General features: G+C 35.4%; 1 protein-coding gene across 2 annotated transcripts in view; it reads left to right on the forward strand.

Annotated features, from left to right (window-relative positions):
• The window catches only part of LOC136826122 (zwei Ig domain protein zig-8-like), a 248,965-nt gene that overhangs the window by 65,582 nt on the left and 155,463 nt on the right, over positions 1–27,920 (forward strand). For both annotated transcript variants that reach the window (XM_067083108.1, XM_067083109.1), the window contains exon 2: positions 849–1,551. In XM_067083108.1, coding sequence (XP_066939209.1) covers positions 1,392–1,551 — 160 coding nt within the window. In that variant the 5' untranslated portion in view covers positions 849–1,391. The remainder of the gene's footprint in view (positions 1–848; positions 1,552–27,920) is intronic.

Genomic DNA, 27,920 nt, shown 5'->3' on the forward strand with positions numbered 1-27,920 from the left:
ACTAGACAAAAAATACTCAAGATTCTAAATTTTAACAGAATTAGTTTATGTACAAAGCCAGTGAGAGAGAGAGAGAGAGAGAGAGAGAGAGAGAGAGAGAGAGAGGAGACTGATCTTTCGCTACGGCCATCAAAAGCTAATTTACCATAAACTGAAACTAGATAAAAAAAATACACAAAGTTCTAAATTTGAACAGAATTAGTTTATCTAAAACGCCGGAGAGAGAGAGAGAGAGAGAGAGAGAGAGAGAGAGAAACTGATCTTTTGCAACGGCCATCAAAAGCCAATTTACCATAAACTAAAACTAGATAAAAAAAAAAATACAAAAGATTCTAAACTTGAGCAGAATTAGTTTGTCTAAAACGCCACAGAGAGAGAGAGAGAGAGAGAGAGAGAGAGAGAGAGAGAGAGAGAGAGAGAGAGAGAGAGAGAGTAAGCAGAGCAGTTAAGGAATCATTTTTATGGAGCATTCATTTCAAGACATAAAGATATTTCTAAGTCCCGCACATGAATGCTGCCGAGGCCGCTCGAGAGACATTCCGCGGAATGCATTCTGCAACTTACGATGCATTATGGAAAACCAAGTTATTCTTTATATGTTATTTCGCGGTATCAATGTGGAGTCCCGCAGAGTTTCGCTCTGGCCCCCGAACGAAGCGTTCATCTGTTTCTCGCCAAGTTTTGGTCGTATAATGGCATAAATGTGTTGTATTCGCGAGCTTGTTTCGCGGAACGAATATCATATCTCGATGTGCAATTCTACTTGACGTGCGGCAGCGTAACGATAAATTCTCTACGTAACAAAGGAATAACTATAATAAACTCTGGCTATTGTTTATTGCTTCCAGATACGCAGCGTTTGCGAGTTATCGCCTGGAATGGATCAATTGTGACTCGTATCTTGAAATTACAACGACAGAGCGGAAACCGCGGCAGGGGAATATTTAGTGAACGATTCGAGGTAAATCTCGGCATCAAGTGACGGGATTGACAAACAAATGTGAACGGAAAACATTCGCAGAGACGGGAATTAATAGCAAGACTTCGTTTTTCGCTCGCAATAATTGAAAATGGCTTCTCTAATAACAGCCTGGAGAATGACTTGAGTGAAATTGCTAAAAAAAAAAAAATAAATAAAAAAAGGAAGTGTATATACAAGCACAGTAAAATATAAAAAGCAAGAGACAATTTCGGACAAGTGGTTTGATATAAAAAGGAAAAACTGTCTTTCTGAATTGTGTTCCTTTTTTTTTTCTCTCTCTCCCTCATCTAAAACGTCTTTTGTAGGCAGTAGTCCAAAAGGAAAGAGAGAGAGAGAGAGAGAGAGAGAGAGAGGGAGAGAGACAGACAGTTCCCTTCCCTTATCCTAAAACCCTGGCCATTTCAGCAGAATGGGCAATAACAATAACAACGCCACCGCAAGCAGCAGTAGCGGTGCCCTCGTCTACTGCCGCAGAAGCAGCCGCAATAGCAGCAGTGGCAGTAGCAGCAGTAACAGCAGCAGCAGCAGCAGCAGTCTCCTGCTTGGACTCCTCTTGACGGCCTGCTTTGGTGAGTGTTTACTCTGCTTGGGAAATCCCCATCTTTTTTATTTTTTTTTTTGCTTCCTCGTCCCGCGGCGACTTTTCATTCATTTATGTCCCTTTAAAAACACTTCGGTGCTTCCATCGTTGCTGAGGTTTGTTCGTTTGTCTGTTTGTTTTTGTGGATTTCCATTCGCTTCTGCTTTTATTTTATTTTTTTTTTTGCAGTTTGCCTTTTTCAAACACTGCGACTCATCTGCCTCGTTCTTTCTAACGCATGCCTTTCATCTATTTATTTATTTAAATCCGCTTTCTCTTACATCTTCCCCTTATGCGGAGAGTGCCCACTTCCTCCCCAAGAGAGAGAGAGAGAGAGAGAGAGAGAGAGAGAGAGAGAGAGAGAGAGAGAGAGAGAGAGAGAGAGGCCTGGTCTTGGGGTGCCGGGGCACTTTTAGCACAGCAATCGTCATTCAAACCTTTCATGCCTCATTCTTTCAAAAGCATATCTTTCATCTCACTTATTTACCTAATCTACTTTTTCTCACATCTTCCCTTTATTCAGAAAGCGCCCACTTCCCCCCCCCAAAAATGGGGGAACGGAGGGGGGGGGGTGGGGAGTGGCCTGGTTTTGGGGTAATGGAATACTTTTAGCTCTGCAATCACCATCTAAACGTTTCTTACCTAATTCTTTCTAACGGATATCTTTCATCTCGCTTATTTACCTAATCTACTTTTTCTCACATCTTCCCTTTATTCAGTCCCTATTTCCTCTCCAAAAGGGAACGGTGGAGAGAGAGAGAGAGAGAGAGAGAGAGAGAGAGAGAGAGAGAGAGAGAGAGAGAGAGAGAGACCTAGTCCTGGGGCACTGGGATACTTTCAGCACTGGAATACTTTCAGCACTGGAATACTTTCAGCTGGAATACTTTCAGCTGGAATACTTTCAGCACTGGAATACTTCCAGCTGGAATACTTCCAGCACTGGAATACTTTCAGCTGGAATACTTTCAGCACTGGAATACTTTCAGCACTGGAATACTTTCAACACTGGAATAATTTCAGCACTGGAATAATTTCAGCACTGGAATACTTTCAGCACTGCAACCGTCATTAAAACCTCTCAAACTTTCGCGACATCCCCCATTCCTGGAAACTTTTCAGCAAACCTTTACAGAGTCTCTAAAGATACGTAACCAAATCTGTGTGTGCCTGGCCATCCCGTCCACACAATTCACAGTCGAATTTTCCTCCTTTTTTTTTTTTTGTGGCAGCATTCTTTCCTCTCCAAATCATTGCACCCATCTGCAAATTGGTCATTTCCCTTCAATCCAGTATTTTACTTTCGTCTCTCCTTCTTTATCACCGAACGGCTATCACTCTCTGACAGTTATTACGTCTTCACTTTTTCCCCCCATTCATAACTTCCTTTTTCTCATGTAACAGGAGGGAGCGACTCACTGTCACCTCTTTGATATTCTCTCTCTCTCTCTCTCTCTTTCGATACACACTGCCAATGCTCATTTGCTTTCGTTATATTCCGTCTTTATATTTTTCTTACGTTATTTCACTGTCTTGTGCATTCATGTACCTATGTATAAAATCACAAACACCCTGCATGCATGCATCTATGTATAATTAAAGTGTTAGTATTGCTTTAAATAATGCTCACAGCTTTTGATGTATTTTGAACTGTTACATTTCATGCAATTTTACGTAATTATAAAACGCATGATCAAGCCCGATTGGTTTATGCATTAGTGCGCAATTCCATTAGCTAATCATCTCAAACGGTGTGAAAATCAGTATTGTTATTTGATTAAAAGCAACGTAGACATATACAAACATGTATGTATGTATGTATGTATGTATGTATGTATGTATGTATGTATGTATGTATGTATATATGTGTATATATATATATATATATATATATATATATATATATATATATATATATACATATAAAATATTCCGTGGAAGAATAGAACATGTTCCTGGTATTATTAATGAGCTTTCTCAACATTGCGAAAACAATTTGAAAAAATAAAACATAAAAATGCACTGAGACGAGGTAATTAAATTATATCAAATTTATAATAAATTATCCTAATTAAAAAATTAATTACCTATTTTGACATAAGCCCTGCATTTAAACGTTACATGCATTCTCGTCTACTTTCTCCCCCTGTTAATTAACGATCGTTCTTTCATATACTTTTATCTTAGTTAAGAACTTTATCAAAAGTTATACACAAAAAAAAACTAATGCATTCCATGAGGTAAAACGTTACATGAATTCTCGTCTGTTTTCTGCCAAAGTAAATTCAAGACAATTATTCACCTTTTGTTTTAATTAAAGACCATTATTTCATCTTTTGTTTTATCTTAATCAAGAACATTATCAAAAGTTCTACACAAAAATACTAATGCATTCCGTAGGGTAAAAGCCATGTTTGAAAAACGATCCGAAAGTGCACCACCTCAAGTTCAATAGGGCAAAATATACAAAGAATTCTATACCTTCCACTTGTCAACCGTGTATCATACGCAGTTCATGACAGCGTTGTGTAATTCATAAAAAAAAAAGTTTAAACATACGGTAGGAGGTGATGGTTTAGGTTAGGTTAGGATCTATGGCTGTAATCAAGGTCTTTTCATGGTTTTCAACCTGTACTAAATATTTCTCTAATTCTTTTGAGTCATTTTTTTCATCCTGTTCATTTTGTGTTCCATCCATAACTCTCGGATGCAGGTGTAAAACGAACACAAAATATATGGTTTAGATGCTTAATAAAACTCAATTTGATATATTGCACCTGACAATTACTATAAAAATATAAGATGTATTTTTAAAGGGCACTGAATTGGTTGGTGCCCGGGATAGCTAAGTAACCCCAGATTTAAATACAGAGGACGATTTTCTTTACATTGAACCTAAGAATTTTAGGTATGCCTGATTTAACGGTCATCATTCGTAATAATACACTATTCTCATTTAATGGCAAATAACAGCAACTCGGAGTTTCATGTGCAAATAAAAAAATATAAGTAGTTTAAAATGGAATAGTGCAGGAATGGAAATTTTTCTCTGGTGCACCCTTCAATCCCATGGCTCTGGAAAGCATCAGTACAGAGGCTCTGTCAAAGCCAAGGTACCCTTCAACGCCACGTATAATGAAAGCACAAAAACATGCATGCAAACGAGGCACCAACATGTGTGCCTGTGTCTGAGTGTACGTGTGTTGTCAGATCTAACATATGATTTTGTCAAATCACTATTATCAGGGCTTGCACAAAGCAAAGCAATGCTGGAAAATGTTGTCATTTGACCTGTTTAAGAACTTGTAGAAATTTATCTTGGTAACCATTAGATTCTTCAGACTACTAATGGATTTTCTACCGACAGCAGTTACTTACTGTATATAGCTTTTGACAATTTCCATAAGACAATTTTCCAGAAAAACTGAGAAAGCTGCAAAATGAAAAACAAGTTAAAATCGAACTTATATCAAAGTAGACATCAGATACTTAAGAAAAACAACACCCCGATAACTTGGAAGCAGCTTAACAAAGCTTCGTGAAAAAGTCACTCAGAGTTTTAACAATAAATCTATAGATTATGAAATTTGTAAAGCTTAAGGAAAAGTTTGTAATCCCCTGCTTTATCAGGATCCAAAACACCCATCCAACCCAAAAACCATAAGGCCGATTCGGATCTCCGATTAGACTAGGATTAATTTTTGGTTTATAATTACAGTATTTGAATCATCTTATTTAGTTTCATTAGAGCATTTTTTTTTGGACGAATTCATATGGATCATGTGACAATTGTAAGACATAACACACATACATACATGCATGTATTTGTATGTACACAAACACACAAATGTATATAGGTATGTGTATGTATACATATCTTAATAAACAAACGCAATCACCTCAATACATCCCGTCAACACCCACCAAAATCAACAACTCAACAACTCCCAAATGGGAACAACAATTCGACAAGATATAGATTTACAACCGTCAGATAACTATCAATCAAACCCTAATTTAGCCTAAGCATTCAGACACGGCAGGAACACACAATTAGGCCTAATTAGGAATATTGGGCGAAGGATTTCCATTCTGACGGATCCTCTCTCCTTCCTCGTTCGGATTTCCAAATTGGGTTGTCTTCGCCTCACCAAATACTTTCCCCGACCAAATATCCAAGTTCTCAGGGGCTGTTGATTATCTACCGGTGGAACTTGGGTCGAGGGACCCCCCCCCCTCCCCCTCCCCCTCCACCTTTTCTTGGGCACCAATAATTAATCGCCTTCCGCATCAACTGAGGCGAAGTTTACTCATTAGTTAAACACCTTCGCACACTGGTTCCTTTGGCGGGGAACATTAAAGGCTTCGCCGGAGAGAATCCGCTTTTCCCACCATTTCTTCTTTTCTGGGCAACGCAATACAGAGAGCCGTCGTTGCGTAAGGGCTGGCTGACAGCCGAATTATTAATTCACACAGAAACCCGAACTTGTCTGCAACGTCGCGAATGACTATGATTAAGCAGTCTAATTCTTAAGTCGCTTTCCATACTCAGAATAAAAGCCGGGTTCGATTCAAGGGCATGACAGACCAAGAAGAGTGCGTTCAGTTAAAAGTCACTGTGCATGATGATTTAATCAGGGAATTAAGAACAAGATTGTTGGACGACTGCAGTGGGTTGCAGCCTATATGCAGAGGAGACAGGATGTTCCAAGGGCAACACCCGTGCCCACTCCTCAAAGGAGAAAAGACGTATATGGCCACGATTAAAAGGAAACAATGGGGTCCTACATATTTCGCCTTTATTCTAATGCATTCCCAAGCAAGCTACTTCAAGCAGAAACTGAAAATTAAAAAAAGATTACACGATTTTACAAAAAAAAAAAAACCCTGCAAAAGCAAAAGGGTTCATAAACATTTTTAAACTTAAATCGGCCATAGATCCGAGGTGGGGCATCAGTAAGGAACAACTGTTATGGATTAAGTAAGATGCTAATTTAAAAACAAGAAAGGAATAAGACGCTTACAAGAATTATACCGAAACTCTTTCATTTCTATTTTAAATCTCCTTCGAACATCTTAGGCAGAACTATATCATCGAATGTAGAGCAAAACGTAATATTAATATTTTAATTTTTAAGTTTTAGAATATAATATTTTTAAGAGTTTTAGAATATAATATTATTACTTTTCCTTATCGTACTTACATGGGTCCAATCAATCCCGTGCGACTTACCTCCCAAGAGTGCAAAAAAGGCATTAATCTTTTGTCCACTTCTAATTACTCACATTACTTTTCCTGGCCTTCAATCCCTCAAATAAAATGTATCCAAGTCCATACATGGGATTTAATAACGAAACTGGATTAAATATAATGCAATAGTAACGAGGAAATAACATCGGCGAGACTAGCACAGCCATTTAACAATCATTAATTAAGCACAATTGGGCAGTAAGATAAGTACGGATCATAGTAATTGTCCTAGACAATCCAGGTCACATCACTAATTGGAGTGAGGTCATAGGTCACATCACTAATTGGAGTGAGGCCATGCTGCCTGCAAGAATCAATATCCACACAAGAAGAAACATGGAATCCGACGCCATTAACTGAACTGATAAGACCAATCTGCCGGGACACTGGAAATTAAACCACTAATTTTTCAGCATGAGCAGGTGGCAAGTTAATGAGGTCTAATCCTGTCCACAGAACGGATTTTTCTTCGCAGGCCCAGTGACACAACTCCTGTTTATAATCCCACCAAAGCTGTATCTCTGTACTTTAGACAGTCACGAAAATTCATAAAATACTGTTAGATTGCAGCGAAAACACAAAAATATATATATATATATATATATATATATATATATATATATATATATATATATATATATATATATATATATATATATATATGGCTCGGATTGCGCCACTGCATAAATCCTGGTAGCCCGTCAACCTAACAGTCAAAAACCCCTGAGAGGTTCAGTAGGAGAATAGGTAGGTAGCAGTCCTTGGGCTGGGGAGTTAAACAATGGGCCTAGAGACACACTGGCCACGTGTGACACTCATTGGGACCTGTCCCCCACTGGCTGTCGGCTTAAGAAACAGGAGACTAGCGCCGGCCCTATGAGCCTACAGAGGCCCCGGAGAACTTTAACTTAACTTTTAATATATACACACAATAACATAAGTGTGTATGTATGTATGTATAAAATGAGAAAGAGAAATTGTTTTGTCTGTGTATGTATGCATAAAATGAGACAGAAATTGTTTTATCCATTTGTGAATTAAAGGAAGCAAAATTTAGCAGGATTTTGGATGTTGATTATCTTTTCTATTCCATAAAATTTACATAAAATTAATAAAAATTTAAGTACTGTATCTTGAAGTCACCACGCTTACTAGCGAATTCTGAATATGGATCCTACTACTAACAATAATACAATATATATATATATATATATATATATATATATATATATATATATATATATATATATATATATATATATATATATATATATATGTATATATGTATGTATGTATGTATGTATGTATATACACATATATACATTTTTGGGAACCCACATATAAAATCTTTATGTAGTGAAAAAGGTCATTCTAAATGAAATCTGACAGGGTGGAATATCATGGTGGCTGAACATGGAAGTCAAATTAGGTCAACACTCGCGTTCGGAATACATAAACGAAACCTTTACACATGAGATCATATAGTAATTACCATAAAGTTAAATACGTACTCGTTGATTTCAAATCAGAAATAACCAACTTAGAACACTGAAATCCCACTCATTTTAAATGTGACGACGCTGATACGGATAAGAATTAAACAAGTAGCCCACTCTGATTATCTCGCCACCCTCTTCAACTCAAGACTCAGAATTTCTTTTTTTTATGTTGTGTTGCTATTTTTTTTTACCTTAACTCCTATGGATAGACTATGAAAGTTGAGGCTTTATAATACAGTAAGCGTTTATATCTCCTGGATGTAAGATGATGCTGAGAATTTACTCGCTCTATAGTTACTCCTGGGGCAATAGTGAGCAACTTTAATATTATTATTATGCAAAAACAGAGGAGCTGAACATGTTCAAGAGTGGCAGATAAAGTCAAAAGAGCAGGTGAGAGAGAAAAAGGGGCAATTAGTGAAAACAGCAGGTAAATATAAACCAGCACTATAGGAAGAATAAGAACATGTTCTATGTTGAAATATATAGTTAGAAGGTTATTGAACAAATAGTTGATAAAATAAAGGATACAGAAGAGGTGTTATTTGCAGAGAATACTGTACTGGGTAGATGGAGTATTGAGATCTGCTGAATGTGGAAGGAGGTAGGACTGGAAGGGGTACCTGCATGGCCAAAAATGCTTATTGAGGATTTAATAAAGGTTGATAATTAAGAGATTGTGTAATGGAAAGACAGGCAAGTCTGTAAGTATAAAAACAAAACTACAAAAAATCCAATACATTTAGACAGCTAAGCTTATAGTATACTCAAAACTACAATCATGTAAAAGAAAATGCGCATAAATCCCCCCAAAGAGAAAAAATGTATTAATAAATCAAAGCAAATGAAAAAGTCAGAATGTTCCAAACTAAATGTAATTCGCCATAAAAAGTTTCATCGCAAATACACACCGCAATTACAGCGAATTCAAACAGCTAATGTCTTCGTGTAAACTGCACATATGAAAACATATGAAAACAATTTCGACATTTTAAAAACTCCTTGAAACAAATCGCCCGAACAGCAAAAGATACGACGCTGATCTTGATTCCTCAAAGCAACGAAGTGAATGCGGTCTCCCTTCCCTTGACAAGACAGAGAAAATCATCGGACATTAATCCTGGCGAAAAGACTTGCCTCGTTTCCGGAATGAATCTGCTAATATTGACAAGAGAAGTCGGTGTTGGCAGTGACAACAGAGAAGTTTCTCTTGGTTTCTTCTGTGGTTGGTTGTTTCGGGATTCTCTCTCTCTCTCTCTCTCTCTCTCTCTCTCTCTCTCTCTCTCTCTCTCTCTCTCACGACGAGATCAATTGCTGTGGTTTAATAATTGTAACTTGCGCGCTGAGGCGTGGTTACAGATTCTGCAGTATGTTCTGAAGCGTGCTGAGTTACAATATACAAAATATGTAACGGGAACTACGTAGACACAAACTATACAGTATATATGTATATATATATATATATATATATATATATATATATATATATATATATATATATATATATATGTGTGTGTGTGTGTATATGTGTGTGTGTGTGTGTGTGTGTGTGCGTGCGTGTATGTTGTTGTATGTATAATATATATGATTGTTTATATTTATATTTATACACATACACATATATATAATATATATATTATATATATGTATATATATATATATATATATATATATGTATATATATATATATGAATTGACTGGTTCTTGTGCTCTGTCACAAAACTTCCGTTACTTAGTTATTCCGTTACTTAGTTATTCCACTTTTTTTACCAGAAGTTTCATCAATAACTTTGCCTCTATCCGCAATGTTGATATACTTCCTCCGTTGTACGTTATCCCAAAATTAAACAGACCCAATACACACACTACTCTGCATTCCTGCTGTTCCCCTATCTAACTTTGAGCGTTCATACATCTGCAACACGATGCAAGAGCGCTCAACATCACCATCTTACGGATCTGATAAAACGAACCGTATCCCCAGGAGTTCCCAGCCATCAAACACAACGGAGCGACGGTTTATAAAAGCTAAACGTTTCCCAGGTGCCCGACTGACGTACGACGCGACTCATGCATCACTTGAACAGACTTAAAGCTCACAGACAAAATCGTTTTTCTGATTAATGCAACTCAAACGTTCAGGAAGTGGGAGAGAGTATTTCATCAGGACTCGAATGGATTGCTGAGAACGCCTCACGCCAAATTATTAATGAGCCTCTCTCTCTCTCTCTCTCTCTCTCTCTCTCTCTCTCTCTGTGGAATGATTTATACACCCCAGTTCTTGAGGATTTATAAAACACTGCCGAATGAATATGATTCTGTCTGAGGAGAATGGGTGTATTAACGACTAAGAGCTCAGAGTTCCGGTTGTGTTGACTTAGCCCCGAAGACGTTTAAAAAGAGGAATTAAAAAGGTAACTTATTTTGCCTCACGAAATTATCATAAAGCTTTTTTTAAAACGTAAGCAATTAGTTCTTAATGCCAGTGAATATGATGATCAAGTCTCCGGTCTTCCATTCTTCACGTGATATAATTACTTCAAAATATTCACAATGAAAGTTAGATGAGATTAAAGAAATATTTTTACCTATTATTTTCTCAACAAGAACATATTCGTTCATATACATACGAGCATAAAAACATGAATAATATAATGCATTTTTTTTTCTTCAAAAATTAAGCACTGATCTTCCATCGGGTGGCTTCAAAAAAAAAAAGGGGAAAACAATTATATCTGTTGCATTCAAATTTTAATTGCTGAATTGAAATTGAGCCTCTTGTAGAAAACTTCCTCAGCATAGTCTTTGCTACACATCCAGAAAGCTAACCAGGAGTGCTTTGAATTTCCTACAAATACTGAACTATTTGTCTCTATTTTCCACGTACCCCTTTCCTTTCAATACCCCCATTATAAATCTACCCATATTTTCTAAGTCTTATTCTCCTCGAGACACTTCTGAATTATTAGGCTATTCTCTTCATTATCCTAGTGTCCACAATCCTTTTCGCTTCTGCTAACATATTTTCCACTTCCTCCTATCTTCACATTTTCCTACATCACAGTCTTATCGTTCTACATCCAATATGCATACATTCATCTTAACAACTTCAATTAATTTTTTTCCACTCTCATTCAATATACACACTTCACTACCTTAAGGGACAGTTGACTCAACAGTTGTTTCAAACATTCCGTTTTTGGCTGCCAAAGTTTTGCCATACATCCTACAACCTTCCTCCCTTCACTAAACATCGTATGGTGCCTAAACAAATAAAATGCTCTTAATCTTTCCCTTAATCCTAACATTCATTCTATATTATTTCTGGTTTCCATCTGAGGACGTAAACTTACTCTTGCTCATATTCATTTTCAAATATCTCCTCCTAAAATATTCTTCATAACTGTTTCATAATAAACACCTGAATCAACTAAACCCACCCTGCTCTCCCCTGCCAACCCCTCTAGAACGTCTACAATCTTAATCAAATCCTACCATATACCGTCGCGGCATACTAAGTAATATTGTGGTTTACAACTTGGAAACCTAGATCACCGTCTGAATCACTTTCACCACCATACTGCTGTATCTCATCTGCCATTCCATCAATTTCCATGCATTAATTGCATTCCATACCTTCTCTGCAATCACTCTCAGCGGCATTCCCAAATGGGTACTAACACCTTCAGCTCTTGTGCCATTCAGATCGTCCTCTCTCTCTCTCTCTCTCTCTCTCTCTCTCTCTCTCTCTCTCTCTCTCTCTCTCTCTCTCTCTCTCCCCAGTCCTTCACATTTAACTGAACTTCAAAATGCTCATTCTTTTGGCAAAAGGTCCTCGTTCTCCCGAGACAACATTCCTCTATTTGCAGCTTATCTTCTGAGATCATTTGCTCATTAAACTTTCACTTCGCTTTCACTTTTCTAAAGAATTATCTCTTTTCCTGTAGGATTCACGCCTGCGTTATTATTATCCGCCTTTCTTTTTAACTACCTTATACGTTCTCTTCTATACCTTATATACTTTACCTTCACCTTTTTATTCCTTCACTAACACTCATTTCTTTATCCTGCTTAAATAAGGGTTCTATTGCGTCTTCCAGCCTCTTCTTATGTTGACACATTCCCAAGAATTTCTTTTAACCCCATCCTCGATTTTTGCCTATCCTTCGTTCACTCCTTTCCCTTCAATAACTTTAATCTCAGCCGATTTTTATGCATCATCTGATAAGCAATTCTTGGTTTCTGCTTAGTTTAAACATTATAAAACGTATCCATACACAGCATGAAAATATATAATATATCCAAACTCATATATATATATATATATATATATATATATATATATATATATATATATATATATATATATATCACCTGTGTTTAGATACCTTTTAAAATGCCTCTATAAGTTTAAAATAAGCAGAAACCGAGAATTGCTTATCACATGATGCAAAAAAAAAATCGGCTAAGGTTAGAGTTATTGAGGGAAAGGGAAATATATTATAATAATATATATATATATTATATAAATATATATACTGTATATATATTATATAAATATATATATATATATATATACACACATACATATCTAATAAAGTCCTAATTAACTTCAGAAAGTCTCCTAAACAGATTAAATAGAAGTAAGAAAAGTTACGTGTACTTAATTGCATACGTCCTACAGAAACGCCGCCTTCATAAAATATTCACACAATCAAGAGAAACAAACTGAACTGCAAGACTGTCTCGACACAGTAAAGTTGGGAATACTGTGAGAGAGAGAGAAAGTGGAAAACCATAAAATACAAAGTTAAGCGAGAAAAGTAAGGCACTCTGGTGAATATAAAAATTCCAGAATTAAGTTGCAATGTCTACGCAAGGAACGCACGCAACTTATGGACGCCTGGAAACTTGGCTACAGTAGTAAAAAGATAGTTGGTAAAGAAATTTCACTAAGAGAAATGACATTATACTTTCTGATGTATTCAGTTGTATGCATACACATTTCATACATACATTTATATATATATATATATATATATATATATAAATATATATACATATATATATATATATATATATATATATATATATATATATATATATATATATATAGCAAACGTGATTGCAATCACCTACCTGATATAAATCCATCACTGTAACAACAAAACATAACCGAGTGGTACCTGTCAGAATGATAACTATAGCTCCACCTTTCGTAATACATTAGGCGAGCGAATCCAGGAAAACAGACGGACGAAGTAAATTCTGAAGCCAGATGGAAGATATACTTGTCGTGGTACAAAGAAAAAAAAATAGACAACAAACCAAAGCCCGTTGAGTCCCTGGTGTAATTTCTTTTTAAAACCACTGACGTTGAAATAAATAAAAAAAAAAAGGTTTAACATTTTTTTATTCATACTTTACAGGATAACATTTGCGGAACTAGATTCGGCAAACTTGGTCGCAGACGACTGATATGAAAGGCCTTCTCTTAAACCTTTTGTACTAATACTGGAAAATGATGTCTATTTCTTTAATCGCCGGCCATTATTGAATCACTCTGCTATTTTTCATGACGTCCGCCCATGAATACATCAGAAGGCATAATGATAAAGAAGTCTACCTTCACGGTGTATTAAGTAAAGTTCTGGTTCATAACTTGCAAACCGTATGTACAAACTGTACACATGGAAAAAAGAATAAATACTCAAATATACGCACATTAACTAAGGTTACCATTAGATAAAAATGAAATTATCAAAATCTAGCATTGTAATAGCTCACAGCGAGCAGACAGTGACAGAACTAAAAGACCAAAAGAAAGACATTCAAAATTAGCAGCATATACATTCCGTATATGCGTGAAAAAATAATGCACAAGAGTTACCGTTAATGCCAGCCAAAATCCAAAGAAATTCCAGGTTATTTAAAGTTGAAGAACAAGGCAGCTGCTTTCAAACCCAGCACCTTTAATACTAGGTAATGCTAATGATCACGATCTAGCATAGTTACATTTCGTCTTCAATTGCAGATTCCTATAATCCATCAACCTTTCATCTTTAATCCAGGAATGATTGACATTCTTTGCATAAGATGTATTTTACTTATTTTATATCTGATATTTCTTTTAAATATTGTAAAATTAGCAATTCAACTCAATATGATGCAACGGAATGCACAAATAAAGTTAATTATACCTTAGTTTAACAGACCACTGAGCTGATTAACAGCTCTCCTAGAGGGCTGGCCCGAAGGATTAGACTTATTTTACGTGGCTAAGAACCAATTGGTTACCTAGCAACGGGACCTACAGCTTATTGTGGAATCCGAACCGCATTATACCGAGAAATGAATTTCTATCACCAGAAATAAATTTCTCTAATTCTTCATTGGCCGGTCGGAGACTCGAACTCCGGACTAGCAGAGTGCTAGCCGAGAACTCTACCGACTCGTCCAACGAGGAACTTACGGAATGCAAAGCAACAATCATTCTTTTAATGATTAAGTATATATGGTGAGAATTAAATCAACCAAAAATACTAATCAGCTAACAAACGGTAAAAAAAAAAGCTTAATCAAACAATACTAAAATATGATCTTGCAAAAACCGACGAATTCCACCGACTAATCCGAGGTGCCTAAATAAAACTGCATGTTCTTCGACGGGGTAAACTACTTTCTCAAAACCAGGCTATGATGCAATAAAAAAAAAAGGTGGGGCCAAAAGAGCGGCGGAATCCCGAGAACGAAAATATTTTTGTGTGGAGTAAACTTTTCTTCTTTAATAAGCTCACCATCTCGAGGCTGGTGAGTTTCCAACTAGAAATGTCTTAGAGAAAGGGAGCAAAACACAGCAAAACTAACAGTGAAATCGAATGTCTTAATAAATAAAATATATATATATATATGGAAATCAAATGTATATTATATATATATATATATATATATATATATATATATATATATATATATATATATATATATATATATATATATATATATATATATATATATATACATACATACACATCGGTATCGTTCTCGGCTAGCACTCTGCTAGGCCCGCGTTCGATTCTCCGACCGACCAATGAAGAATTAGAGGAATTTATTTCTGGTGATAGAAATTCATTTCTCGTTCTGATGTGGTTCGGATTCCACAATAAGCTGCAGGTGCCGTTGCTAGGTAACCAATTGGTTCTTAGCCACGCAAAATTAATCTAATCCTTCGGGCCGGCCATAGGAGAGCTGTTAATCAGCTCAGTGGTTAAACTAAGGTATACTTGAAATATATATATATATATATTGATATATATATATATATATATATATATATATATATATATATATATATATATATATATATATATATATATATATATATATATATATATATATATATACATATGTATATATATACAGACCAAGACCTTCCCCCAACGTTCAAACAGAAACGTATTCGGCTGTAAAACCAGTTATCAATTTTCCAATGAGTAAAATGGTTCAGGCAATATAAATTCAGACAGCGCCGTAAAAAACGCCAATAACCACTTTCGACGTTTATATATAAAAAAGAAAGGTCAGACACTGGGAGAATTCTTTATCTTCTGCAGGAGTTTTCTTTTAGTCCGCGTTCCGATTCATTTGATATTCTGTATTTCCTGTGGACGATATTCATTATTTAAATGTTATTCGGGAGATCAGTGGATTAATATACATATAGATTTATGACCAACCATTGAACCGCAAAATGTTTGCAAATCACGCCTCAAAATAGGGGATGCAAGGCCTTTCAGCGATAAAATGTATACAATACGGACAACAAAAAACATAAAAATAGATGAATCAGACATAAATAATCAAGACAATGCACGAACCCCCCCCCCCAAAAAAAGAAAAGGGAGCTCGAAATAAATTCCCAAAAATAATCTTGGGATTTTCTCATTTCAGACAGAAAGCGTAACCTCAATTCATCCCAGACGTGAGGAAAAAAAACATTCCATATCTAGTCTTTTAAGCCTGCAATTCTCTCTCTCTCTCTCTCTCTCTCTCTCTCTCTCTCTCTCTCTCTCTCTCTCTCTCTCTCTCTGTTGAAATTGAATAAAAGGTAAGATTGCTTTTAGCCTTTTGAGAGAGAGAGAGAGAGAGAGAGAGAGAGAGAGAGAGAGAGAGAGAGAGAGAGAGAGAGAGAGAGGATCTCTCCATTAGCGTTCTGATAAAAAAAAAAAGAAGTAAACTTTTGGAATTAACTGCAAATCATACGTGATAAGTGAAGCCACGTTCTCCGACCATGATTTTCGTAAAGAGAGAGGTTTCGTTAAAGAGAGAGAGAGAGAGAGAGAGAGAGAGAGAGAGAGAGAGAGAGAGAGAGAGAGAGAGAGAGAGAGAGAGTTTCTATCGTAATTTTCTATCGTAAATATTTAGAGGTTTCCTTTGTATCGTAATTTCGATACAAAGGAAACCTCTAAATAATTACGATGTTGTTTTTACAACACATTTCTCTTTTTAAAAAAAAATTATCTGAAGGTTCAACTTGAAAATTGCCAAGGATATATATGAAGAAAGTTAGTTTTTTATCACTTGAAGACAACTGTTTTCATGCGATACCACAGCAATATATAATGAAGTTCATTGAACATATATCAATCATGACCCAATTTAACAGTGAATAACGTCTCCAAGATTAAACACAGAACCATGTCTATCCACATAAATAGTACCCTACTTAACAACACTTATCTAGAATAAACCTCGTTACGACGTTGTTGTCCAACATTTAAAAAATAATTATTGTCGCCTCTAAGGCTACAAAAGTGGGAAGCATTTGCAATGGACGTCTGATGATGCACCAAAGCTATAAAGTTGAATTTTTAGCTGGTTATAAATTTTACTCCTTTATGGCAAAAGCAGAACCGAAAATTCTGCTGAGAATTTAGGGCACATGAGAGGCTGACTCAACGAATTTTAGCCCAACCTAACAGAATGAAATCCTTCTCCATCTGAAGAATGCAAACATGACCAACAGAACAGATTTTCGTATATGTACAACTATTTACCATTACGAAAGCCAGGAACATTGAATTGTATGGCATATTTGTTGAAAATACCGTGACAATCACGACAATGACCTAACATATCTAAATAAAAAAAAATACGGAATAAAAGCGCAGCTACCCACCAACGGTTTCTGGCCACTAACTGTTGGCCATCTCGTCGGATATCTGAACTGGAATGTTTGTTGCAGATTGATTTCGAATGTGGAACTACTTCGAAGCTCGGAACGAGATGACCCCATGGTCCCAAACAAGCAAAAATTGATGGCTGCAGTGAAATGTGATTTTTTTTTTTTTTATTTTTAAAGGGCTTATGGTTCCTTTATATGCATACCTGTGATCGATCGTAAAAGAATTAAAAACTTTTTAGTGTTAATATATACACACAAACAGAAATAAGGAGGCAAAAACGTAATGAATGAAAGATAACGAGAAAGAGAACTGGCAAACTTCTCACCCTATCTAAGCCTACAGAAATTTGAACGCATACGAAACAACAATCTTTTCCCTCATCATTTATTAGCCCCACGCTGAATACACCATGAAACGCTAATCTCTTGACATTACGCACACCTCAAAACCTTTGGCCACCTCTATGAACATCCGACCAGACGTGGATGTGAAATTGGGGGCCAAAAAAAAGAAACCCATATCCGAAACTCCGGGACACCCACAGCTGAAAGGTCGTGTTGGACAACGACCTAATTCGAATAGATTGCCTATACGGCCGACACATCCCGAGCTCCGATCAGTGCCCCCCAAATTGACAGGGCCAAAGGGAGTTGCGCTCTTGATATAAAGAGACACTAACCATCCTTTCCCGCTTCGCCTCTCGAGCTAAATGCCCCTGATTGGCTGGTTGCCATCTCTCGCCCGACGCATGTTTGCGTATTGTCACTCGTCGATCACAGTCATAACCGGAGATGGGATCTCTCTCAGTTTCCATAAGACTGATGGCTGCGTCGTAGCTTTTGGAGTGCGGCTCATTGCCGTTCGATTTTATTACCCCACGGTGTCCGTCGCTGGCTAAAAGCTTTGGCTGGAATTGATAACTAAGGCACAATGCCCGACGGTGTCAAATCGAATATTACATTGTATAATATTGTATGTTGAATCACTTCCTGACGACCGTTTTCACGCCGGTGAAAATGGTAAAATGAAGAGATAATCTGGTAACCATCACTCAGTCGTTAACAGCCATCGTCGTTTCATCCTAAATTGCATTTTTTCAAAAGTTTACAAAAACGTCAAGAACATAAACCATAAACATAAAGACGACCATTGTAATACAAACACAGTAACAAGAGTAATAATACTGCAATTCGTTGCAAACGCGAATGCAGTTGGTACAATGCTTGTTATTTCGCGTGATTTGAGACTGAAAACATACGCAATCACGCGAAAGGACATTGCGACATATTGCCCGAAAGGCATTGAAAAAGCCATGTAAATGCGTCTTTTAACACTGGTGATTTCTAGAGAGAGAAAGATCTTTGTTGATGAAAAACGAGAGATAATGAAAAACAATTCTTTCCTTGAATTTGGTCTAACATTCATTTGAAGAATAATAAACTTCTCTCTCTCTCTCTCTCTCTCTCTTAAAGCTAACATTCATTTAAAGAATAATATGCTAATATATATCATATTTGAAGAATAATAAATATTATATCTCTATATATGTCTATCTCATACACACACACATATAGTGTATATATATGTTTATAATCACTTTTGTACGCGATTCATTTACCACACGTTACCACAGGTGAAAAATATGAGACGGCGTGTAGGTCCTGACCGGTTTCGACTTTATTTCCAAGTCGAAGCCGGTCTTATTTTTCACCTGCGGTAATGTGTGATTATATATATATATATATATATATATATATATATATATATATATATATATATATATATATATATATATATATACACACACATGTATATTACATTCTTGCTATTCATCATTGTAAATCAATGTCACTGACTGTTCTCGCTCGTACTGTAGTTCTGGCACTCATTATCTCTGCGCCAAGTCATTCTAATAACACAATTCATAACCTCCGCTTGACCTTATCTTAAAAACTGTTATATCGCGAGTCAAACTCTGCCATTAACGTCATACCAATCTAAATTTAAACAGCATTTGAAATGATACATTTACAAATACATAAAAGACAAAACGACAACTTTTAAATATAAATAGTGTGTTTGAAACGTGATGAATTTATAAATAAACGAACAATGACAATATAAAAAGTATACAAGGGCTTTCGCTGGTGAAAGGAAAAGAAAGCACACTTAATCAACCCACGTCCATCACAATCCATCTCGATGACACAGTGAAAGACGGGTACAAGTTGACCAAAATCGACTGGACCACCAGTTGGTGTGTGACATGGGCTGGAGAACAAAAAAAAAGGGGGGAGGGACATTTTTATTCCAGTTTCAGCCTATTTGCTCATAGTTATATACATAGCACTCTGGTAGGCCCGAGTTCGCGTCTCCGACCAGCTAATGGAGAGTTAAAGGAATTTATTTCTGGTGATAGAAATTTATTTCTCGCTATCATGTGGTTCGGATTCCACAATAAGCTGTAGGTCCCGTTGCTAGGTAACCAACTGGTTCTTAGCCACGTAAAATAAATCTGATCCTTCGGGCCAGCCCTGGGAGAGCTGTTAATCAGCTCAGTGGTCTGGTTAAACTAAGATATACTTAACTTTAGTAAAAGCTCAAACACGTTTGGGAACAATGATAACCATTACATGTTTTCTTGAGTTGAAATGAGGCGAAAGAATATAAAAGACTAATTAAACAAAGAGTAAATTGAATTGCAAATTAAATAAATTAAAATTACGTGAAAGAATTTAAAAGGCCACTTAAACAAACAATAAGCTATAAATAGTCGTAAATTAAAGCTTTTTAAACAATGACAACATAACATTGAACTAAAAGATAATTACCTTCATTTACATAATGTAAGAATATCTCAACGGTAGAATAAAAAAAAACTTTTCTCCCTCCTGCACTTTTCGACTGTAATGATCTTTGAAATCAACCGTCTACTTAAAAAAAAAAAAAAAAAAACCTACCCATTACAGCCAGCTGACATCCATACAGAACTCGTCAGAGAGTCGTTATAGATATTACATGTCAGTAATTACTTCTATAATAACCTGAGACATGTTTTTCCCTCAAAATCTTCTAGGGACTAGGGGGGGGGTAGGGGACGTGAGCACGAAAACAAGCCCCTGGGGAAGCGTCGTCTTAAGTGATGGTGATTACATTATAGTAAAAGTTATTCTATATATATATATATATATATATATATATATATATATATATATATATATATATATATATATATATAATATATATATATATTATAGTGATGGTGATTACATTATAGTAAATATATATATTATATATATATATATATATATATATATATATATATATATAATCACATACACACACACACACACACACACATATATATATATATATATATATATATATATATATATATATATATATATATATATATATATATATATATATATATATATATATATATATATATATATATATATATAATTTGACACTTACTTACTTGAGTATGGGGAGGAACTACTGTAAATTTCCAAACCCATCTGATGATTATTTCCAAAATTTGTGAGTATTCAAACTGTGGTATAAATGTTTGATGATCCACGTTAACGATTATACAACGGCGAACGATTAGCAATAAGCAACTAAAAGGGGATATTATATTCTACTGTAGTATCTGGTTACCATTTCCATGGCATAATGTTCCTGACCGCATCAAGTTGGAGTGTGTTACACATATGAAAAGCTGTGCATTCACTTCGGAAAGTTCTGACAATCCCAAACTAAATTACAGAGCTTGGTTGGTTTTGAAACTGTTTTGGAAACTATTACGTAATTATCTAACACATATGTATGTGCATGAATGAGTGAGTATGTGTATGTAAGTATGTATGTATATGTATATATTTTACTAACAGGACATCATTAAAACCGGATGGTATCTAGTGGAGATATTTCTTTTCAAAAGAAGTTACAAGCATTCTAGGACAAACGGATACTTGAGAATGAGGACTGTTTGTCCTAGAAAGTTTGTAACTTTTTTTTCCAGTTTGAAGGTCCTGTTAAATTGTATGATCCAGAACAAATACATATATATATATATATATATATATATATATAGATACCATCCAGTTTGAATAGGTCCTGTTAGTATATATATATATATGATATATATAAAACAAATACATATATATATATATGAGTGTGTGTGTGTGTGTGTGTGTAACAGATAATTTCTCTAGAGCTTTGAGAACATCTTAACAGTATCATCAGTGTTCAGTGACACAAGGGTCTTCCATGAAAATCACCGCTCATGTTTCCTGTGTTTTATCTTCCACAAATATCCACTAATCTCCTTTCCACACCCCCTTCTGATCTCGTCCAGTTAGTGACGTCAAGTTCCTCCATTTCTTCTGAGGCTTGCAGGATTTCATATGACTCTATCTCCGTCTTAAGTGGAATGGAAGATAGAATTTAGGCCAAAGACTAAGCGCTGGGAACTATGAGGTCCTGCTAACTGATAACTAATATTCTTCTTTATATTTCATCTTGTAATGTTTCATTATTATATAAAGATTTCTATCTAAAGCAATAAAGATCGGACTGAACCTACGTAGTAAAACTTCCCTTCTTATTCATTTTCAAAATTATCCAATTTTCCAATCTTATTCAGATCCCATTAATTGATTCGCGGTTTTTTTTTTAATATAACTAAATTCCAAGTCACGAGAACCTGTACTCGATATCATCATTTTTAAATATTGGATAAATTCAACCTCATTAATCCTTCCTCCATCTTAATTAATGCATTTCACCTCGCTTTGCATACCCTGTCCTCATTACTTCTGTTTTTCTCCTATTTGTTTTGTGTGCCATCTTCCTCGATATATGACGCATTCCGTTTCGCGGATTAAATATCACCGTCATTTGCATATCCCAGGTCTGTAGAGTTTATGACGTTTTATAATTATATATATATATATATATATATATATATGTATATATATATATATATATATATATATATATATATATAATACACGCACAAACAGAAATACCTTCTAAGCTAAATACGTGCCGGTAAAATTCCATGAGCATTATTCAAATGTTGCTCTGTATTAAACAGATTTTTCAGGTTAATGGTGTCACTCGCACACAAATTAAAAAATATTATATATATAAAATGTGTGTGTGTTTATGTATATATGTATATACTTATATAACATATATATATATATAAACGAATACTCACTGCACTTAAAAATAAACACGCCCTCATCCCAGAAAGTAAGAAGCGCTACAAGAGACGGGAAGAAGTGAGACGTTTTGGCGACTCATTCACCACATTCCAGGAAACTCGCTCAAAAGACACACCGAGAAGTTAAACAAATCCAGCCAATTACAAACCTCAAGTGCGTGGATGAAAGTTCCTTGAGGACTGAGGAGTAGTCGGAGAAGGGAGGGAGGATCCTTTTCCTACTCCGTCTCTCTGGCCGAAAGAGTGCTTCCTCCTCCCAATTTTCGTACCATTCAGGGCAGGGGCTCTGGAAAATGTGATTAAGCTCGTTCAGGAAAAAGGTTAAATGGGAAGGTTAGCTAAAATTAGCAAGGCTTTTTCAACAAAGGCTGAGATTTCGCTGAATGCCGGTTGCACAATGTGGGGGCATTCAGTTCATGAGTCAGAATGTATGCATTCAGAGGAGAATTGAAGAATGTAAGGAATGTGTGTCATTGCGCAATGCAGTCGTATACGCATCTTTGAATCGTAACGTGCTGTGTGTGTGTGCATTTATTCATATAGCCTTTGCTTGTTCATGCAATGTATGCATAATATATACATAAACAGACACTATAAATTTATACATATATATACATGCATGCATACATACATAAAAGATATACACATACAAATGAATAAATATTATATATATATATATATATATATATATATATATATATATATATATATATATATATATATATATAATAATTTATCTCACAGAGATCGAACCCAGAGCTCCCAAATGAAAGGCCAAGTGGCTCCTAATTGACCCCCACCCCCAAAATTCATATGAACAGTAAACCGTTTCCTCAAAAAAGTCTGGCTCCAAAGATACAAAACAATATTTACAGCCATATGAATCATTTAAGTGCTGATTCAAGGACGAATCAGTGTACAGAAGAAAAAAATATTCACAATATGAATAGCTTCGCTGGATAGTACAGAAACCTTATCATCAGTGTCTTGCATAATCTTTCTTTCACCTACACACAAGTAATTTCTGAAATACACTCTTCGTCAACAGTATACGCTTATCTCGTCATTTCTCATCCTTTCAAACCTTGTTTCATATTTACTCTGCCTTAGGACACTGATTAAACTTCTCACACGTGTCTCGAAATAGCAGTAACTGTGTGCAGACACATATGAATACTGATCCCTACACCCACTTGCTCATCTGAACAATATAATTGGTCTTCTTGATTAATCTTTGTGTTGGTCTTCTCGATTAAACTTTGTGTAATCTGTTTCACAAACTCCATTAAAACCCTACTGTTCGACTTTCCTGGTATACGAAGTATAGCCTAACTGTGTAGTTTACCATTTTAGCCTTTAACCAAGAAACCATTATTCTTCTCTCTTATCGCTATGTCACCTATCCCTCATCCAGACATACATTACACACACTGGTCAGCCACTTCATCACGCACTAGTCAGTTTATCTGAGCATCTCCCCTATAATTCCATCAAATCCTACAGTCTTTACTTTTTTCAACCTCTTAACTGCATGGCTCAGATCTTGGGCAGCCATTTCCACATGGGTTCTTTAAAACAAAACGGAGTGTTTGGCTAAAGCTCCTTTATGGAAATGAAGTGCGGATGTTAAACGACAACGAAGGCAAAATGGTTGAAGAGACTGAGAGTAATAGTTTGCACAGTTTGGTGGACTAAGCTGCGTTAAAAGGCTGAACACTGGAGTCACGAGGTTTGGAGAATGTGCGGCCATGTGGAGAAACTATGTGAAGACAAGTTGAAAAAATGTATAATTTTGAGTACTGAGAGTAAGCACGAGAGTAAAACCTTCAATATGATGGTCAGAAGGTGGAAGAAGTGCTAGAGAATAAAACGACCCTCTATATTTCAAGGAGCGGGTGGTTTCAAGATTAAGCAGACCGCAATGGATATTTTAGCAGCTTTCTGTTTTGCTGATATAGGAAATGGCTAATGCTATGGAGATTTCCGCAAGGGGGGTTGTTCAGCCTTAGCAGTTTAACTTCAGCTGTTAAAGAATGATTATGGAATCATGCTCTTTTAGGTAAAAGAGCTAACATCTTACCTTGCATATTCACTATATATATATGTACACACACAATACATTATATATATATTATAAATATGAGAGAGACACACACACAATCTGACCTAGCTGCTGAAAGTTTCAGCCTTAATTCACGAAGTGGCAACTTTTCCACTTAACCCACCTAAGTGGCATTACACTCACCGGTTTATGTGCTAAAGCCAGCAGAACTCAGGTATAATTGAAGATCAAATGGAAGCCACTCGGGTGGAAAGTTGCTTGAAGATCAAAATTAGAGTTATCTCTATCTGCTGAGTACCTTGGTTACGAGAAGGGGAAAAAAGGATAATTATATTAGTTTTGGATATCATATGATTAAATGCCTCGAATATAAAGCAAAACATTCCAAGGGAAAATTTCAAATCTAATTATAACAAGAAATCTAAGTAGAATATTGAGACAATATAACGTTTAAAATATCAAAGTGACTTTTACTAATTATTGATAAATCATTAAGTACTAGAGCAAAATGAATTCATTTAACATTACGTTATTTGCACAATCAATGAAATTACGTTATTTGCACTACCAATGAAATTACCTGGATTGGAGAGATGGCAGAACAACTTCAAAGAAACATCGCGGTTGACATTTCTGAAAACTCCACAATTACTCCAATGACAGGAGTTGGAGTTCAGGAGTAGTCAATACATATCTTTGGCTGCTTGCCGGTGCTTGCAAGCGCACATGAGAATGATACTGTTCTCCACAAACAGAGAACGACACGGATTTCCTTGGAAATAAATTATATATCATTATATAACACAAAAAAAACATACCTTTGGCGAATCCTTAGCGATGTTTATTTTGTGACAAATCCAGACAATTATTAATTACTGAGGGGAAGCGAAGTCGCTCGAATTCCAATTTGAATTCTATTTAAATAATTAAACCACCAAAGAATCTGGATTTGCCACCATACCATTCTACAAAGGACCAAGAACTTCAAGATATTATTCTCAGGATAGGAATATAACAAATCACCGACAACTGACAATATAAGGACGCAGAAATACAATGAAATAAATAAGGCATGCAAACATGCTAATAGGAAATAGTAAATGCACATATAAAATAACTATCATACAAAGACATGTATAAATTGTATCAAGATATACCAATGATAACAGTAAAAATGGAAATCATACAACGCATGCAAAAAAAGACATAACAATAAATACAAACATATGTAAAAATACATGCAACATTAAATCACTAATGAAAAATTCCCCTACCTAAACGTTAATCGCTAACGTTTCGTATTAAGACAGCAAAACGTAACATCAAAAATCATACACATCACAAACACATGTAACAATATAAAACCAGAATAAGCAACAACAAAAAATAATACAAAAATATTTGGAACAATTTAAAAGCAACTATAGAATTCAATAATATCAAAAATACAAGAACGGTCCTCAGATAATATCTTGAAACATAGCTGTGAAAACCCCTTTAAACCTGTCTCTGTACATCTTTGGTAAAGGGGGTTGTATTCCCAACCCCCGACGGAATCTCAAGTAAATGAACACGTTTTTAGACACAAGGCAATTTTAAAGAGCCAGTGTGGTTTAAAGAGCCAAGGTGCTACAGAAGCTAATAAATTATCTTCTTACGAATAATTATTTACGAATTACAATCTGACTCCCTTGACACAACCTTCAAAACATCTGACTCAAGAGAATGAATTCCCATTACTGGAAGCAAAAAAAAAAAAAAAAAAAAGTTATTCAAGCCACAACAAAAAGACTATTCTTTGATAGGTTTTAAAAGAAAATTACTATTAAAAACAAAAGGAAATGACGCAAAAGATCAGCGTGAAAAAGAAGGGAAATGATAAAACGAATTGAATGACAAAAAATATTAAAAACACAAAAGGAAATGACGCAAAACGCAGCTTGAAAAAAAAGGGAAATGATAAAACGAATTGAATGACAAAAAATATTAAAAACACAAAACGAAATGACGCAAAAAGCAGCGTGAAAAAAAAGGGAAATGATAAAACGAATTAAATGACAAAAAAAAAAAAACAGTAGCCCGGATACAGGGAACGAAACAGCAGGGCTTTAATAACAATCGTCTAATAAACGCCAATGCAGCCATCACCCAGGGCGGGTGGGGTGTCCTAGGGGTTGGCTAAATAAATAAATGCGATGCCTTGGTCCTCTGAGAATGGTACATTTTGGGTACTCACCAACCAGCGGCTGTAGATCTGGAAGAGAAATAAATAAACAAAATGAAACAAACTGGATAATAAAATTGTAATCAAACGCAGGAACACTACAATAGGAGAATATTTTTAAATGTACCTCTTTGTTATTCCATCAACACACAAACACTGAATGAAATGATTTCCTGGTCAAATTTTCCATGACTGAATAATTTCACATACTGGTGCACGCACATTTTATTGATCTATATATCTATCTACCTATTTATCTATTTATATATCTTTATATCTATCTATATATATATATATATATATATATATATATATATATATATATATATATATATATATATATATATATATATATATATATATGAATCTACTAGTGACTTTCTTGGTGACATGGCAAAGTTGTAGCCGCAGTTTTTTCTAGCACAATTAGTTTCGAATCCCAACGTAGAAAAATTGGCCTCTTGATTTATTTCTCATCTAGATTTAAGATTTGTAGTGTAAGTGTAATTAATCTCTCTCTCTCTCTCTCTCTCTCTCTCTCTCTCTCTCTCTCTCTCTCTCTCTCTCTCTCTCTCTCTCTCTCTCTCTCAAATATCAAACCAAAAATACTTTATCAAATCGATTCATTTTTACTTTGAAAATAGTTTCTACCCACAGGAAATTATGCATGCGTGTATCTGCTTTCGGGAATAAGTTAGTCCCAAGATCAAGTATCTTCGGTATTAAACGGTATATGCGGCTTGATATTTGAGCCTATAAAAATTCGTGAGCGAATTAGAAACAAAACTGCAACTTTACATTTAAATCATGTTTATTTTGTCTTTCGAACTGCAACAAACATAATGATATTGTACAACAAACTGATTTTTCCATTCCGTACACACTTTGGCAGTTGTACAAGAGA

This window comes from Macrobrachium rosenbergii, chromosome 40 (assembly GCF_040412425.1).
Source record: "Macrobrachium rosenbergii isolate ZJJX-2024 chromosome 40, ASM4041242v1, whole genome shotgun sequence".
Taxonomy (NCBI): Eukaryota; Metazoa; Arthropoda; class Malacostraca; order Decapoda; family Palaemonidae; genus Macrobrachium; species Macrobrachium rosenbergii.